The sequence below is a fragment of the Aspergillus pseudonomiae genome (assembly GCF_009193645.1).
Source record: "Aspergillus pseudonomiae strain CBS 119388 unplaced genomic scaffold BDV37scaffold_147, whole genome shotgun sequence".
NCBI lineage: Eukaryota > Fungi > Ascomycota > Eurotiomycetes > Eurotiales > Aspergillaceae > Aspergillus > Aspergillus pseudonomiae.
The window spans coordinates 1,396-19,306 of record NW_022476139.1 but is presented as its reverse complement, the minus strand read 5'-3'; the positions used below and the strand labels follow the sequence as shown (position 1 = coordinate 19,306).

The 17,911-nt window shown below is 47.7% G+C and overlaps 8 protein-coding genes across 8 annotated transcripts; 3 read left to right on the top strand and 5 right to left on the bottom strand.

The window, feature by feature from the left end:
• Positions 1–354: 354 nt before the first annotated feature.
• Positions 355–1,518, top strand: BDV37DRAFT_289229 (sialidase family protein; the record flags this gene model as incomplete). Its single annotated transcript, XM_032088415.1, has 1 exon — positions 355–1,518. One exon carries the CDS (start codon positions 355–357, stop codon positions 1,516–1,518), a length of 1,164 nt encoding a protein of 387 aa, XP_031934968.1.
• A 391-nt stretch (positions 1,519–1,909) lies between these two features.
• Positions 1,910–2,965, bottom strand: BDV37DRAFT_291746 (dihydrodipicolinate synthase family protein; the record flags this gene model as incomplete). Its single annotated transcript, XM_032089019.1, has 2 exons — positions 1,910–2,449; positions 2,507–2,965. The coding sequence occupies 2 exons, from the start codon at positions 2,963–2,965 to the stop codon at positions 1,910–1,912; spliced, it is 999 nt and encodes a 332-aa protein (XP_031934967.1).
• Positions 2,966–3,224: 259 nt separating this feature from the next.
• BDV37DRAFT_289227 (uncharacterized protein) lies at positions 3,225–5,391 on the top strand (the record flags this gene model as incomplete). The annotated part of the gene is made up of 3 exons (XM_032088414.1): positions 3,225–3,470; positions 3,519–3,625; positions 3,684–5,391. The coding sequence occupies 3 exons, from the start codon at positions 3,225–3,227 to the stop codon at positions 5,389–5,391; spliced, it is 2,061 nt and encodes a 686-aa protein (XP_031934966.1).
• Positions 5,392–5,939: 548 nt separating this feature from the next.
• On the top strand, positions 5,940–7,591 carry BDV37DRAFT_291742 (putative salicylate hydroxylase; the record flags this gene model as incomplete). Its single annotated transcript, XM_032089018.1, has 6 exons — positions 5,940–6,050; positions 6,129–6,316; positions 6,375–6,541; positions 6,598–6,913; positions 6,971–7,052; positions 7,119–7,591. 6 exons carry the CDS (start codon positions 5,940–5,942, stop codon positions 7,536–7,538), a joined length of 1,284 nt encoding a protein of 427 aa, XP_031934965.1. The 3' UTR covers positions 7,539–7,591.
• A 250-nt stretch (positions 7,592–7,841) lies between these two features.
• Positions 7,842–8,465, bottom strand: BDV37DRAFT_265160 (uncharacterized protein). Its single transcript, XM_032083748.1, has one exon. It carries the CDS (start codon positions 8,456–8,458, stop codon positions 8,000–8,002), a length of 459 nt encoding a protein of 152 aa, XP_031934964.1. The 5' UTR covers positions 8,459–8,465; the 3' UTR covers positions 7,842–7,999.
• Positions 8,466–10,444: 1,979 nt separating this feature from the next.
• On the bottom strand, positions 10,445–10,935 carry BDV37DRAFT_265159 (uncharacterized protein). The gene is made up of 4 exons (XM_032083746.1): positions 10,864–10,935; positions 10,748–10,788; positions 10,621–10,689; positions 10,445–10,553 (listed from the first exon to the last, which is right to left on the bottom strand). The coding sequence occupies exons 1-4, from the start codon at positions 10,876–10,878 to the stop codon at positions 10,463–10,465; spliced, it is 216 nt and encodes a 71-aa protein (XP_031934963.1). The 5' UTR covers positions 10,879–10,935; the 3' UTR covers positions 10,445–10,462.
• A 1,944-nt stretch (positions 10,936–12,879) lies between these two features.
• Positions 12,880–16,000, bottom strand: BDV37DRAFT_291739 (NADP-dependent oxidoreductase domain-containing protein; the record flags this gene model as incomplete). Its single annotated transcript, XM_032089017.1, has 4 exons — positions 12,880–14,175; positions 14,231–14,691; positions 14,748–15,491; positions 15,970–16,000. The coding sequence occupies 4 exons, from the start codon at positions 15,998–16,000 to the stop codon at positions 12,940–12,942; spliced, it is 2,472 nt and encodes an 823-aa protein (XP_031934962.1). The 3' UTR covers positions 12,880–12,939.
• A 998-nt stretch (positions 16,001–16,998) lies between these two features.
• Positions 16,999–17,661, bottom strand: BDV37DRAFT_289223 (uncharacterized protein; the record flags this gene model as incomplete). Its single annotated transcript, XM_032088413.1, has 2 exons — positions 16,999–17,286; positions 17,581–17,661. The coding sequence occupies 2 exons, from the start codon at positions 17,659–17,661 to the stop codon at positions 16,999–17,001; spliced, it is 369 nt and encodes a 122-aa protein (XP_031934961.1).
• Between the last annotated feature and the right edge of the window lie 250 nt (positions 17,662–17,911).

Here is a 17,911-nt window from a genome sequence, read left to right as displayed (position 1 = left end):
GCTGTCATTTTATGGCTCGATCACTGCTACATGTTCCTTGCAATTACAAATAAACACATTAAGCTTGTACACACCAACCCCACATTCTCGCGGGCTGACGATCTGGGGAAGGTGGAGACAGCCTGTGAAGACGGTCGGACTATCCCCCGACCTTTCCATAACCTATCGGACGAGGCCCGAATTACTTTAGCTTTTGGCATGGCAGCCCCTCGGCAGAAGGCCACGCAATCTCGTCATTATATACTGCGGCATTATGGTTGGATGCGGTAAGAGACATGTTAAGATTAGAGAGCAGTCTAACTCATTGTGCTAAAGTCATACCAACAAGATTTGTTTCTCTCTGTCTGTTTAAACATGGCATCGACTCCAGGACTTCCCCAAGACAGTCTGCTGCGCGAGGCCAACAGACCATACTTTTACCGGGAGAGCTATCTTCCCGGCGCTACAGCACAAAGCCATGCCTCAAACCTACTGTTACTCCCCAATGGTGATGTCCTGTGTGCCTGGTTCGGTGGCAGTATGGAGGGCAAGCCAGACATCAGCATCTATTTATCCCGTCTGAGAGCGGGTGAGCAATCATGGTCAGAAGCTATACGAATGACCCACGACAATACCCGCAGCGAACAAAATCCAGTCTTATTCCGTACGCCAACTGGAGCTCTCTGGCTTCTGTACACGTCTCAGCACGCCGGAAACCAAGACTCGGCAATTGTGAAGCATCGCATTTCCAAAGATGACGGAATCACCTGGGGAAAGGAGGAAGTTCTCTTCCCGGACTCCGGCATCTTCATTCGCCAGCCACTCATCGTGCTGGATGATGGTGCATGGGTGATTCCCGTTTTCAAGTGTCGCGTAGAGCCAGGAGAGCGTTGGCTAGGGAATAACGATATCTCTTGTGTCCGTGTGTCAAGGGACGAGGGACATACTTGGACAGAGTCTGTTATCCCAGAAAGTACAGGCTACGTTCACATGGAAATCCAGCGCTTAAAAAACGGGTCCTATCTTGGCTTGTTTCGGAGTCGATGGGCGGACCATATTTATCTAGCAACCTCGCCCGCTGGCCTTTCCTGGACTCCACCACAAGCCACTGTTCTTCCAAACCCCAATGCGGGCATTTGTTTCGATGTACTACCTTCCGGGAGGGTGATTCTAGTGTACAACCACTCTTCCAAGCTAGACGCCACAGGACGTCGACAGGGCCTGTACGATGATATTGGAGATGGCGTTGACGAGCGCCAAGATCAGAGATCCACAGAAGATGGCAGAGAATCATTCTGGGGAGCACCACGAGCACCACTATGCGTGGCCTGGAGCGATGATTCAGGGAAGACATGGGAGCGACGAGTATTGGAAGATGGCGACGGATATTGTATGACGAACAACAGTGAGAAAAAGCTAAACCGTGAATTATCGTACCCAAGTATGGTGCTTGGTGTAGACAGGATTCACATTGCGTACACCTTTTGGAGACAAAGGATCAAGTACGTGCAGCTTAGAGATGATTTCTTCACGAGTTAGACTACTATTGGCTTTGTAGAATGTATACTGGCGTCGGATATCCGGAAGTATCATAGACTACAATAACATATCTTTCAAGCATGGAAAATACAGAACAAGATTGTACTGAGCTTAATCTGTGTGTCCTCACTTCTTATGGCTCTCAATATCTCACTACCAGCCGATCAAGCCACCATATGACAACACACACAAGACATTGACAGCAAGGAAACTAAGAACACATAACTATCAATATTCTATATCATTATCCATTTTTCTAAAGCAAGTACCGTAGCGACTATCCGGCTTCTCAATCTATTCTAATGATACAGACATATACGACTAGATGGACAGGGCTCAATGAGGTTTACTTTTTCTATTCGGTTTATCTTCGTTTATTACATATAGGTTCTCATTGGGCCCTCCTGGGGCCAGACACATCAGGTAGAGAATTCTCAATCTCGACCAGATGTTGCATTACACTCACAACCCAGTCTTGCATACCCTTTGCCGACGGCTTATATGGCTTTCGAGGCCAAAATGCCTCTTCTTCTGTAACGCCTGCCAGGGGCCCCGCAAAGTGCGCTGCTGCGAACTTGGTTGGTGCGATACCCTCTTTGCAGGCCTTTTCAGCCTGCGCAACTAAGCCCTGCAGCTTCATGGCCTCCTGTACGTTTCCGTTCTTCCACAGAGCACATAACCTGGCGACCGACTTGGGGAAGACATTACCTATTCCCGTCACGCAGCCGGATCCTCCACCACTGAGGCAGGGAATAAGCCAATCTGATGAACCCGCATAAACACTGAATTGTTCATGCGAATACTCTTGCGTAAGTCGGGTGACCTTCCCCGCATTCCCACAGGTCAGCTTGACACCGACGATGTTGGGATGCTGGGCCAGCGTCGACATGACATCCGAGTTCATGTCCACGCCATTGCAGACAGCGGGAAACTGTGTCGTCAGTTATTCTCTGAAGCTCAATTGATATTGTAGGCGTTTGTAACTTACACTATAGATGACGATGGGGAGAATATTCTCGTCCGCAACGTCCTTGTAGAAGTCGATAATAACGTCCTTCGATACAGCTTTGGCCCAATAGCTTGGGGGCAACAAGAGCCCGAAGTCTGCGCCTGCCTGTCGAGCTTCTTCCGCCAAGCGTATTGATTCATTTGTCGACTGTCCACTAATACCCGCTACCAGTGGGAAGTTGTCAAATCCCAGATCTACCGCGGCACGTCGAGCGATCTTGATTAGCTCTTGTCGCTCTGTTGAGGACAATAAAACTGCCTCAGCGGTTGTTCCACCCAGAACAAGGCCGTCAACACCTCCGCGGATTAGGTAGGAGAAGTATTTGTATGACGCTTCATAGTCAATTTCTTGTCGAGATGTCGCTTTGTAAAGAGATATTACTGGACAGAAGATTCCAGGGGGTAGGGGTCTGGACTTTGCCGCAACTGAGGAAGGCATGGTGTCGATCGTGGGTCTTCCTTCAATAGATAGACTTTATCGAATGCAAGCCAACGCGTTCTCCAGGTGATTTATATCCTGTCTTAGTAATGGATGACCAGCCATCGGGCATACCCCGACATGTCGGCTAGAGATCTACCGACGATGCGGGGTTACAAAGCGGCCGATCCGATGTTGTGATGGCTCCTGAGAAACTACGAGACCATTGCATCGTCACTCCCTAATGCAGCAAGAAAAAATAATACAATCGACAACATTCATGGCTAAGCGTAAACGACAATGGAGTCCAACACGAGTGCCCAACCCGGGGCAACCGGCAGCAAGTGGATTGAGTCCCAATGTAGAACAGCAGCAAAGCCCTTTCAGGATTCCCCAGTCGAGTGATGCATCGGAGAGAAACCCGCAACAAGAGCCCGGCGAGAAAGCTGGAGTACCGCCGCTGGTGGAAATGTTGCCTTCTATTACGCGCAAGATCACCGCATGTGCGGCATGTAGGAAGAACAAGGTGGGCCCTTCCTACACTTGCTAAGCGCCTACTCTAATGCTCCGTTAGATCCGATGTGACATGCCGCAGGATGGTCCTCCTTGTGTTCGGTGTCGACGCCGATCGCTTTCCTGCGTGTTGAATCGTAGTCTACAGTCGCTGGTGGAAGACGTGAAGTCAGTTCCCCCGCAAATGTGACCCAGAATGTCATCCGAATGCTTACCCTGTGATCAGAAGTGTGGAGCTGGTACAGTCTGACCTGCGAAACTTACATGACACTGTCGACATTATTTGCCAACACTTGGATCTCGGGCGACCAAAGCCACTCGTAACCAACCATGGAAAGGCAAGGGGGAACATCCCAGTAAGCGGAGAGCCAGACCGAGAGGAAAGTGAGGGATGCGAAGTGTCACCACCCGATTCCCCATCTGCCGTCCAGGCCCCCATTGACACATTTCTCGATATCGCCAAGCTCGGAAGTCCTAAATCGGTCGAGTCACCACCGGGTCGTCGTGCTAGTCGTGCGACTCATGGAGATGATCTCATCACCAAGGGCATCGTGTCCCTCGCAGTCGCAGAACAGCTACTACATCGGTACTTTTCGCGTCTTGATCATTACCTATACGGAATATGCAGTGAGCATCACGATCTACAGCAGCTACGCACCACCTCTCCCATCCTCCTGGCCGCGATCTGCACTGTGTCAGCCCTCCATGACCCCCAGGACCAGAAGTACTACACAGCATGCAACAGGGAGTTCCGCTCGCTCGTTATGCGGTCCCTGTTTGAGAAGCGCGACGTTGAATATCTCAGGGCTTTGTGTATCGCCTCGTTCTGGCTCGCAGATGCTTCTCGAATACTCTGTAGTGATGCTATTCGACGGACGGCAGACATCCGTCTCCACCGCAGCTTCGACTATCTCATCGGTGCTCGAGACCCTGAGTCCTGCTCCCCATCTGCAGCAAACCCGACAACCTCAGTGGATCGAGTTCGACTATGGTATCTCCTCTTCGTATGCGACCAACATCTCTCCATCCTGCACAACCGTGACTCTCTCCTACGCAGCGACAAAGACATCGCAGTGAGCTGGGAAACATACCTACATCGAGCCGAGACCACGGAATCAGATGTTCGGATTCTCTCCCAAGTGTCCCTATTATTAATCATGGGCCAGGTGCGAGATGTACTAGGGTCCGATAATCAGACGCAGCTGCCACCGACTCTTACACACCATATCACCAATTACTCAAGACAACTAGATAAATGGTTCGCCAAATTCTCTGCGCTGTTCATCACAAACGCATACATCGGCGATTTCCCCAGAAAAGGTCTGGAGCTTCACTACCAATTCGGCAAACTCTATCTCGGCCATCAGGTATTCAAAGGACTTCATGGGAATCCTATCCCGATGCATTTCGTCTCTGCCGCCAACATGGCCCACGATGCAGCAGTCGGGATCTACGAGATGATCCTAAACGACAACCAGCTCAAGAATAGTCTCCTCGGCATGCCGCACTACTTTCATATCATGATAGCTTTCGCCGGCCATCTGTTACTGGAGATATGTCACAACCACCACGACCAACTGTCTATCAACGTACAGGATGAATTCCATCTCATTAGCGCCGTCCTGGACTTGTTCTGCAATCAAAACTGTATTCCCCAGCATCCAATTCGGCGCATGGCTCCCGGTCTCAGTCGGAAACTCGCCGGCTGTGCTGCCAGCCTCGGGATTAATAGTCTTTCCGACGGCCATCAACAGATTCAGAATGCGTACATTTCAACGGCGGGCGGACAGAGCTTTGCGAGTGAAACTCAGCAATTCGACAAAGTGCCAGTCCAGTTTCCCGTTGACTCCACGGGCCCCCAGATGGATGACTTTCTATTCGGCGATATTGGAGAATTCACGTTCCCCGACTTGACATCCAGTTTTTTGCCGTAGGGTATTGCGCATTGAACAATGTGACTAGGAGTAAATGTTAACAATGTTGCGTTGTTCATCCATAATCATTCTATAATTGCCGTAGAGACAACATATGTAGAACATATTCCGCTAATACCAGATTGTAAATCACACTTGCTGGGATTAGAAAGTTGTCGTAGAAGCCATTTGACCTGATTCTACCTGATATCGGGCTGGCTCCTTATAGCCGGGATGATCAAATCCGGTACAGCCATCCCTAAAGAGCCCTAGGACGCGTGAAGAGAAAATAAGATGTCTCAGCTTGGATAACATGTTGGTGTGCATGGCTATCCGCGCTGAATGCATATCATAACCATTCTCGGCCAAAACATACGGTACTCGCCATACGCAGCAAGGGGCACTCACTGTACGCGACTAATCCGAGGAGATGTTTTGCCCAGCATGCAATGTAAATTACAAGCCCCACAGGATCTGCAGCCGCGTCTAGCGCTAGTGATAGTTACCTCCAGTAGCCCCATCCATACCCAACGGGATCCCCATCACAGCACTCAGGACAAACAGCCGCCATGAGGGTCATTATCGTAGGCGCTGGTATAGGTGGCCTGACGTGTGCTATTGCCTGCCAACGCGAAAACCTGGACGTTATTGTCCTCGAGCGCAGCCCTGAGCTCTTGCCCGTAAGTATTTGAACGCCTCATCTAGCGGTGCCCAAATTGCCTACGCGGATCTGATTGGAGCGTATTCGATATGTTTAGGTCGGGGCAGGTATACAAATACCCCCTAATGGCGTGCGAGTATTGCAGGAGCTTGGCCTGAAGGAAGAGGTCTTGCAGAAAGGAGCAATAGTCGAATCAATGGATCTTCGACGGTACAAGAATGGCGAACTGATAACGTCCATGGAATGTGATGAGACGGTCGCTCGAGAGTATGGGGCTCCGTGGATGTATGTATTATGTGCTTCGACTTGGGCCGTTGAATATTCTTGTCTCACGTCTGTCTAGTATCATTCACCGAGCAGACTATCAACAGATTCTGTTTGATAGGGCTATGGTGATGGGTGTGGAGGTACGCTTCGGGGCCACAGTTGATGACTTGGATTTCCAGGATACACAGGTCGTTCTCGAGAGTGGGGAGACAGTAGCAGGTGATATTATTATCGGTGCTGATGGTTTGTCTATAGTTCTGCCATTGATATCCCGACAGTTTGGACTAATTCGTGGTCAGGGTTATGGTCAAAAGTCCGAGATACAATCTTCGATCGACCTTGTCCGCCCATCGAGACAGGTGACATGGCCTACCGTGCAGTGTTTCCAAGGAAGCAACTCGTGGCCCTCGGCGACCCGGAGATAGACAGCCTTTGTAGCAAAACTTCTGTCACAGCCTGGCTGGGACCAGAAAAACATGCCGTATTTTACCCGGTACGGGGGGGCGAAGAATTTAATCTAGTTTTGCTACTGCCAGACAATTTACCTGCTGGGGCACGTACCATTCAGGGTGATTTGGAGGAAATGAAATCGGGCTTTCGGGACTGGGACGCGACGTACGAATCTCCAAGTGTATCTTTCCTGATGCATTCAAACGCTAACTTTTGTCACAGTCTGCAGCATTTGATCTCTTGCATATCATCTGTGGCAAGGTGGAAGTTATGCCACCTGCCCGAATTAGAAACCTGGAGCAAGGTGTGTTAATCCTAGAGATTATAGAAACAGCCTCGGGATATCCACTCATTTGTACCGATTCACTAGGGCTCGGTCACACTACTCGGAGACGCTTGTCACCCAACGCTCCCATATCAGGCCCAGGGTGCTGCAATGGCTTCGGAGGATGGTACTGTACTAGGGCTGCTATTGGGCTCAATTGTAAAGCGCCTAGAGAACCAACCGGACTCTTCGGACATAACATTCAGGGACATGCTTTCCAAATCGCTCACAATCTACGAGGACTTGCGTAAACCCCGCACTGCAGCCAACGTCAATGGAGCACTCAGAAACCGAGGCGCCTTCCACATGCAAGATGGCATCCTGCAATGGATGCGCGATCTCGTTTTGGGTTATTCCGGTATGACACATGAGACTGACTGGATAGGACTTATGTCAAGGCGACAATCGCACACTCTGGCATACGATGCTATCGAAGAGTGTAAGATACGGATAAAAGAAGCGTAAATACGGTGCAACAGCATGAATTGATAGAAGACCATTGGAATTGCATAACTGCCAACTGGTTGCTTTTGGGGTCAATCTTGCAAGTGTTCCTTTCTTACTCCGACGTAGTAGTAGACGTATACACACGGTGCGAATACCATACGGTGCCCGCTTTTAAATTCCCAGTCACTGAGGTCCAAGTCCTGTCGATCCAAAAGCGCTCGAATCTCTTGCGGTGTCCGACAACGCATTATCGACACCAGGCAATCAAAGGACATAAGTAAAGACAACAAAGGAATACCATATGTGAAGAACATATGTCGAGGGGAATTCCAATACCGACAAAGCGTATACCAAAATGGGAAAAGAAACATGACAGGGATGCTAAGCAAGGAAGTGAAATTGCGCTGGGCAAATTCGAAGATTCTACCAGTCCAAGCTTTAGCATTTCACTCCTCTTTGTCCAATATGAATTGAAGAACCTACATAAAAGAATCGGCAGACTCTGTCGCCTTCCGCAATATAGTGGACGCAAGCAAATCATCAAAATGATGAAAACACAAATTGAAGATCCTGCACTCCCTCCGGTTCTCCGGGGCCAGTCTCTCACATTCCACAGCGTCCATACCCTCGGAGATGAACGAGATGTTTTCCTGACGTCTGCTGATGGCAGACCATTCCTCCAAGCGAGGGTGGAGATCCGTCAGTACAAATCGCGCCGCTCGCTTGCCTTTCGCTCTGAGTTTCGCATTCAAGACATGCTCAAGGGTTGCGGTTGGCCCGCCTGCACCCGCACAGAGATCAACAAATGTGAAGGAGTCGGGGTCCTTGACGTGCTCGCGAATAAGATCGGCAGCTATACCTGCTGGAGAGGTCTTGCTGAAAGGCGGGATGTGCAAATTCCAGACCCGAGTTAGACAAGATTGGATGTACGCTCTCATCCATTCCGGACACCAGGACTGATCCCCGATCTCGAAGAGATGGTATCGTGAGAAGAGAATCATGGTGTTTTGAACGAAAATGTGCGCGTCGATTGGCTATTTCTCTCGTTGTGTAGTGAGTCTCCTATCGAAAGATATGAAGATCCACTATACTCTGTTAGGAAAGGGTTGAATCACCTGATCATACCGGTAACATAGCCACTATCACGAATCTCCCTCGTCTGAAGAACTATTTCCCTGTATATGTTTTATGGAACATATGAACCATACCCTGGCCAGTTCGAATAGCTACTATTACCTACTTCCAGGTGCCACGGAGAACGCAGGCACTCTGGCTCTATGACTCCGCGGTCCGAGATCCGACGAACTGCCTTCCGCTTTGGGCTTAGTTGGATTTTGTCCCCCAGAATTATCACGAGTTGGTGCTTCCCATCCACCACCACGGCATCCATGATACGCTGCACCATAAGACCAGAGTATATCGGCATGAATGGCTGAATCAAAAGCAGTCGGGCTGGTAGATTCTGTCTGGTGTTCTACTCCATAATATAAACCCTGTGGTTTGCTTGCTGCCGACGGACCCCAAGATATATATTCTTGATAGCTCTAGTCTTAAACTTAAATCCAGTTCTCTTTAGCAAATCTTTATATTAGTTAATATCTTAATAATAATAATATCTATTATCATAGCAGTAACAGTAATAACTATTAACTTTCCTGATAAGTTAGTTCTATATGAACTGTAGGTAAGTACACCTGTAAACACGTTAATGGTACTGTTCTCGACCCGATATTCTGATCTCATAAGCCCGCTAGCGGAATTCACGATGAGCCACTAAGAGCCTACTAGAACATACCAACGATAAAAGTATCGCGTAAACCAGGAAGGGCTGTGCGATTTACTGATGGTCTCGCTAGGGAGTGGGGGGCTATCATTGTGTCAAGATAGCAAAATAACTCCACACTTAAATTTGACATAGCAATCGGCGCTAAGCAAACCCAACTTTGGAAGTCAGAAACTATGAATACACTTGCCCCACCCTATTGTCTTCTTCCTTTTATGATTTTCGACCAAATTACAATGGTTAGCAATATGAATACCCTTCTACAACCACGCACGCCTAGTCGATGAAGAGGATAGCCACGTACGCTAGGTGGGGTCTGCATGCTACGAAAGACAGACAATCAATTTAAATTCGTGACTACGCAAAAGTATTTGCACCCCTCCGCCTGCCCAACACACATAGGAGAAACCACTCCTAGCCCATAATTTAGCCTTCGTGGAGGCTTTCTGGCAAGCAGAGTATTATGTTACCATGGCGTTGTGGGGCTGGGGCTGCAAATACTTTTGCGTGGTCACTGTACTCGAGGTCAAATACTTCTGTTACACCACTGTATATAGCTGTGTGATCGGAATACTATGCTCCGGCTCATAGGTTATACCCCTCTGGCTATCACTATTCTAGTGTCAGGAGCTGAATATTAGCTTTAGTATTATATGTATTGGATCTTTCTGTATCCTTTAGTAGACTACTTTATCTTGGTCCGCCAGCCTTCTTGATCCTGATATTGAAAGATTCAGGTCGATTATGACGCAGAGAGCCTTTACTTCAGGAGCTCACGTGTATCGGAAGTACAGGATGCTTCTTATTAGTCTATATATACTAGACTCTACCGATTCAGCTTGTTGTAGTAGTTATGAGCCCGATCTCACGATTAACTAAGTGGAACTTCATCGACTGCTTAAAGTATGCCCCACCGCCGACTGAAATTCATGTGCAATCCTTAGTAAAATGCGTAGAACGCGATACAGGGCAATGATTTTGTAGATTTGTGAGTATTGTGAGTGTTGTGAGGGTTTAGGAATGGATTCCAACCGGTAGAATATTTTGAAATTACGTGCCATGGGACTGGTGTTCTGAATACAATTGTATGGTCAATGTAGGTTGGTTATATAACAAACACATTCCCGAACACAAAGACTTCGCTCAACTCCCCTTGAGCTTACTGGGTAGTCATCACACTGTCTACCTCAACTGATTTTACATGTGGAGAAGACTCGAGTGTCACTATGCTTTCCTCATCAAACGTCACCCTGTGAAATGATTCGAAGATTGGATAGTTAGTTTAAGTCTTCTCGAATACGGACTGAGGATACCCACGAAAAGGCTTTTATGAGCGTAAACTCGCGTTCTAGTCTACCACCTCTGTCAACACAATCTTTCTTGACCCTGATTAATTGACCCGTAGATTAGCTAATATTTCATGACATCAGTTTATGAGATTTACTGTTGAATCTCCTCGTGCGATGCGTCATCGGCACACGTAACCTGCCAGAGTTGAAGAAGGTTAGGTTAGCGAACGCAAATTTGTTTTCAGCGGCTGTATAGAAGCCAGGCACTCACAATGTATGTAGGCATATTGTTTGAATAATAGTTATCAGTTTGCCAGGGCACAAGGTTTGTTGGATGAAGCGGGGTGGGAGGGCAATGACGGGACTTCGGGTGGTTTAAATAGTTTTACATACGCTGCCCCTCGCTCTTCAACAGCGTATATCTTAGCTCGTATGGGCCTTTAGCTGACGGTGGGATATACATTGTATCAAGATTCGTCCTCAAAAAGAGGAAACATGCACTAGCAAACCTTGGAGCGAAGCGGCGATCGAACAAGAAATTTCGGCTAATAATCTGTCAGGAAAATAGATATGGCACCTGGTTAGGTACCTATACAGGATCTTGAAGGTAATAAGTTGACACGCACCAACCAACCACACTTGCATTTCTGATTGCGGAGATGGCGGGGCTTGGCAAGTGGAGCTACCGAGATGGATCAACACTCTTTTCAGCTCATCTCTACAGTACCCTTTGTTTTTATTATTATTATTTTGCCGCTCCCATTGGTTGGTAAATCCTTGTTATATCATTGCTAGTACGTGTCATTCCTGTTATAATCAAATGTGATACAGCATAGCAGTGGACTATCTCGTTGTCACTCTTGACCGCGTGAGAATGGTCTTAGCGCAGCCGAAATTCATTGGCGGGGTGGCTGGCGGCGGCGATTGAGCTTTATCTGACGAGCGAATAACCCCGATCACGTGTATGCCTTCAACGAGTACCTCCCGATCTCGCAGGGTGATGGCTCCAAACATTTCTGTACACTTTGTCTGCGTACCCACGCTGGGTGCCGAGAAACGAACTACCGAGCACGAGATCGCCACTCGGATAGCTATTCAGGAGGAAGAAATGAGAGGCTGATCACATTTTGCTCGCTCCCCTCATCTGAATCCGCAATGCGCTAATCGTATTTAGGATCACCACTTTAGTAGTTGGGCAAAACTATGTTCTAGAATATAAGGCATTTTTGGGGGGGCGGGGTTGCTATCTTCAAGTCGAAGGCAGTGTCAAAAGGATGGATCCAATCATCACTCATGGAACCCTCGATTTGCGGTATGTACAACTTCCTGTGTAGGCTGCCAGAGCAACAATTTGGTCTGCATAATACCTTGGTCCCTACAGATTGTACATGTAGGGTAGGTATTTGCCAAAACTTGCAGTACAGCAAGGTTCGGAAATCGTGAGATCTGGTCATGCATATCCATAATCCCTGTATTATAAGGTATCACTGCGTTAGGGCTGCAAGGAGTGGCAGTTGGCAGTATTAATAAGCATATTCCCCTTCAGCTGAATAAACTCACCGCAAGTGATTGACAGCGACTATATCCTTTAGGTCCTTTAGCTAAAGCAGATATGAAGAATCTCGGACCAATTATTGCCGCCTTTTCAGCCCATCTCGATCACGTGCAGTTCCTAATACCTGAGCACCCCCAGATCTACAGTGGGAATTAACTAGTGTTGGATGCATATTCTCTCCTGTGCGTGCCGACAGCTTGTCTTCATCTCGGGGTACTCCAGCCAAATCTGCCTTTTCCCAGCCCTTTCCCGCCTATGGATACCGTGCATTCAGCTTTGTCCGGGTGTCTCGGTGTGCTGATAGCCGTGGATCTGAAGCAGTAGTAAATCAGATATGCCAGAATATATTTAGTAAATTTAATTTTTTAAATTTAAATCTCCTTTGTTTAATAAATTAGTTCTATATAGATTGTAAATAAGTGCAGCTCTGGATATACTAGTTTACGAGTTAGGACTTGACAACAAATACCCAGGCGTGACAGTCTGTTAATAAAAATAGTGATATTACCTTTTCTTGAAATAAAAGGAAAAGAAATGGAATAGTAAAATAATAGAAATAACGAAAAAAATAAAAATAAAAATAAAAATAAAAATAAAAATAAAAATAGAAAAGACAGGGTATAGAATGATAAAATACCCGCAAGCAGTGAGATATGCAACCAACCACACAATAGGAAAATAACAATAGAAGCGGATTCAACTCAAATTTCGACATATATATATATAGTAGACTATGAATCTGCCCTACATTCTTCGCTTAGTACCCACGCCATGCGAGACTAAAGACAGCAATTAGATCGCTTGCACAGGAAGAGGCCTATAATGTTCCTCAAGAAATCTTAGATCAGAATCACTCAAACGAACTGCCAGCGCCTCAGACGCAGACTCTATCCTCTCGATACTATTCAGCCCGGCGATTGGACAAGCGCCTTTCTTCAACAACCATGCTATCGCAAGTGCACTCATGCTGCATCCCTTCGACCGTGCAAGTTGGTCGACCCTGGTAACAATCTTCCGATCCTGCTCGCCCGAGAACCACTTTGCAGTCTTTGCGTCCTTCACAGATCGATCAGTCTTGACATTCCATGGTCTGGCCAATAGCCCGCGAGCCAAGGGACTCCAAGGAATCAAACCAATCCCCTCGGCATGGCAAAATCTGTTTGTCTCACGCTCCTCTTCACGATACAGTAAGCTGTACAGACCCTGCATACTGGTGAATGTGGTCCAATTGTTCATTTTTGCGGCATACTGTAGTCTCGCGAGCTGCCAGCAATACATGCTTGACGCCCCCAGATAATGAACTTTACCCATTTGAACAAGATCATGCAAAGCGCGCATGACCTCTTCGGGGTGGGTATCATCAATGCGATGGAGCTGTAAAACGTCTATATAGCTGGATTTCAGTCGAGCAAGAGATGCGTCCACCGCCTCGAAAATGTGCTTCCGACTGAGCCCCATCTGATTGACCAGGTCGCCATCGTTGACTGCAGGGTTGGGTCGAGCATTCGAACCTGCTTCAAGGACCGGGTAGTATAGCTTGGTCATGATGACAACTTTACTCCGTGGAATATTATATTGCTCGAGAGCCTTTCCGATCAGGATCTCAGACATCCCGTTGGAATACGTGTCGGCAGTATCCCACGTGTTGATTCCACAGTCGTATGCCTTTTTCAGTAGCGGAAGCGCTTCAGAGTCTGGAAGAACCCATGGGCTGCCTTCCCATGACGGATTGCCGAATGTCATGCAACCAAGGATGATTTTCGACACTTTCAACCCACTATTACCAAGCCGTTGATATTGCATTTTGGGCCGTTTCTCGGGGCTTCTGCTTTCCCAATTCGTAACCAAATCTAGCAACGCGTCTTGGTGACCGACATTGCCGGGGAAAATGACGTATGGGATGCCGGGAAACTTAGACGATGGTTCATCGCAGCGCCAGACAGGTACCCCCGCTGATGCTTGGCCGATGATTTGGGCACGTCGCACGCGCATGCCTCTCGTTGCTATATCTGACGAAGTGATGCCGCCCTATACAGTTCTACCTATTAGCTCTCATCATCCTTTTGTATTTAGGATCACTCGCCTTAGCAATGATATATCGAGACCGGGGGATTAGCAACCGTAGAAACAAACTCAATGCACTAGACACTATGCTCCCGATATGCAAGTTTGATAGCTCCTCATGGCTGCTAATCAGTCGTCTGCTTGTCATGAGTACCACATCTTGTCCGTCTAAAATATATCTACCAGCCTCGTTAGCAGCACCAATTACTGCAGTATAGTTGCTTTCACTGCTGCGGAGTAGATCCTCCACGTCCAGGGTGATAACCTTTATCTCGGACCCACGGCCTGAAGTTAGATGTTGAAGCTGATCAGTCGTCTTCGACACATAGGACCCGGCAATGATCAAGCCGCCTGGAGAAGAGGCCTCTGTGTCCATTCCCAGATCCCGTGCACTGAGAGGAAGCTGTGATCTCATCGCTAACCGCGTGGATACAAAGGCAGCCCCTGTTCTATACAGATAGTTCCGACCGGCAGATTTCGCTGCAGAAGTATGTCAGCAAACATATTTGACCAATTAGCTCATTAGTGATACATACCCTGTAGTAGACCAAGCACAAAGATTTCCAGATCAGTATCAACTATCGCGTTAACTATGATAACAGATCTCGGAGCGAACTCCAGTAACTTCTGTGCCACAACAGATACACCCCCCTCTCTGATATCCTGCAGAGAGATAGACCGCACACAGTGGCGAGGAATTGAGCCATTTGACTTCTCGACTACGTAGTCGATGAGGCTGGAGCTTGAGTACCCAAAGGTCGCATCCGTTGCAAAAATAGTCTGGGCGGCCGGAACCAGATTCCCTTCGGCATCAGCCACATAGTGGACATTGTCAATGGTGAATCTTCCTCCTTGTCGGAAGAACGGTGCGAGGATCCATCCATCTACCTGCCCGATTACCTCCTCAGCCACCTGAATCTCATCGGGAAAATGTCCCCGCAAGGCCGAGTCGCCGCGTAGGACGATTTCAAACGTTTTCTGGGCCTGGGCTGCTGCTCGCTTGACAGCTGTACAGACTTGGGATATAAGGCCCCGCGCTTCAGAGGTAGGGAGCGCGCGCGAATTGGTGAGTATGAAGAATCCACGGTCGCATGTGGAGAACTCTTCGACTAGCGTTGCTTCATCCCACACTGTCAGGACATTGATTCCGTGGCATGTTTGGGAGCCAGTAGGATCATCATCCAGAACCACGAGGATAGGAAGCTGATCCACCTGCCGGTCGATTTCCTCAAGCAACTGACTGGATTCCACCGGAGGAGGGAGCCGTGCCTGAGCCTCCGCTAGAGAAACAATATAATCTGAAGTCGTCATGTTCATCGCCGCATTTCGTGTCTAGAACGTAGACTTCACCATTTGATATATTGTGTTTCGCAATGCGAAGATCCGATAATCATCGGAAACGGCCCGAGAGCAGCCTGCAGAACATGTGTCGGCTTTCTCTCCGCCGGGTATATCACTACCATCAGATACCGAGACCTCGAGAATCAGGCATTCGCATCGGCTGGGGAAACATGAAAGCATCCTCTCAAATCAGCTCCTACAACATGCATAATACAAAACCAATCTCTTCCATACCTTGTAGTGTGTTAGGCATCATCAGTCCGGGTGAGAACAATCTGAGCGGCGTTCCAGCTAATTGACTAACTAGCAACGGTCAATGCCAACCATTCCTTTTGGGGTGCTTGATCACTGCCCGAGCAATCACAGTGATTAGGAGAACGAAGGAGATACAGAAGAATACTATGAATCTGTACTTACTCCATGTAACATCTTCTTCTGGTTTATACATCTTCCCTGTCGGATCATGGTAGAGAATTTCCCAGGCCAGGCTTTTGGCAGACCAAACCCAAACACACCCCGAACCCGCTGATTTCTAGATGCGGGTATTGTCGCCACGTGTGGCAGGGTACTAGATATATATACATAGCTATGTAACGTGCGAGGATTTATCAAACCCAGTATCTGAGTGATATGTGCTTTTAGTCCACTTGGGTACCAGCCCTGACACCCGTTCTTGCAAGAGTCTGAGAAATTCATGATGACGACTTGAATGATTACATAGCGATAAACGTTACTCAATGGCTGTATCGCATCATGTTCACAGTGGCTGCAGTTGTATTGGTATCCCACCAATACCTCGTCCGAGGCCACCTTAGCAGGGAACGCAAGAGGCCTTCCTAACCCTTAAGATCGACCTTCGCTGTTACTGACCAGAGAATTCGAGGAGGAATCAAAATGCATGGCGAAGCCATCTGCTGAGGTAGTATACGAGTCTTAATAAGATTAATTCTTTTGCATTACGGAAGTTTCACCAAAAGATTTACGCGCGGGCTAACCAGGAATTCATCCCTTCCCAAGTTCCTCCCCCGAATGCTCGGAGCTGAGAGCAGGGTCGGTCCATTGTCTTGAGATAGCCTGTAGAATTATTTTATGTCTCGTTCGCTAAGATGACCTGTCGTTAGGTCTTGACTGATCTACGTCCATCATGCTTGGCGTGTGACTTGATTACTGTTTACACCAAGCTTTTGAGTAAGTCTCGTAGGTGTTACAAAATTGGGAGGTTTACATGACTGCAAAATGAAGAAAGAGAAAAAAAAAAGAGGAAAATAAACATCATGTCAGCAAAAAGTGAGAGTAATATTAAGAGATATTATGAAAGTACATAAAGCTTGACCACGAAGCCTCCACATTTCCATGAAAGCCGGGGAAAAACTCCGCCAAGCTGGCTGGGAGGAAAAAAACCCCCGCATCATGGAGAAGTAGGAGAGCAAATGCCAAAGGTTGCATTTATTTCAAGAAGCTGCCGATAATGGGAATGTTCTTTGCGAAGCAAGCGATCTCGAGGATTCCGGACAGCTTTCCGTACATACCACCCCGTTGGTAGCGTTCCGCATTCTCCGACAGGCAGTTCAAGAGGGTACAAGTGGTCGAACTATCGTCTTTGCCACTGTTCACCAGGTTGAGGGCATGGGTTGTGCATTGGTACCAGTCATTTGCTTCTTGCTGCGTGACGATAGAGCCCGCAGCGGCGGAGGAGATCAAGAGTGCGACTGGGACAATGCTGAGCTTCATTTTCTGGGAAGGAAAATATTAGCTAATGCCAGGATTGAACTTAGAACCAAGGGCATACTGGTAAAATCGTGCGTTAAGCCTGGATGAGGATTCTGATAGAGGTTGCTTTGTGTAGAGGGTTGGAGGATGTGTTGGATGTACGTCCAGATGTTGAGTCAAGATCGGTCATTATATAGTATTTTTCCTCTGCTTCCCTCTCTATACTGACATAATAGATTCTGACCAACTACGAAGTCATCTGGATACGGTGATACTTCCGCAAGCAACCACCATCGACGTTACTTCTTGAAGGCGAACTGTGCGCATCATCGAGCTGGACGGATATCCAAATTCGGCAGCAGCTGGAAAGCTTCTGAGTTTGCGTTTGTAGGTAACCATCGTTGCAACCTATACAGTACCAGAAAGCACCAGCAGTATATGCAACAATCTTCGGCTTGCGTTATGCAAACGGTAACTAGCTCTCAAAGTCTTTCTCCACCCATTCTCGCTATATTGGAAATAACACTCGTATTTGTAGAGGTAACCATTCTGGAAGCGGCCACTCTATGACGCCCTCATGGACGGAATATTGCTGGTACTATGCGGTACCAGAGATGAGAAAATCCAGGACCAGATCAAGACGTGGGTC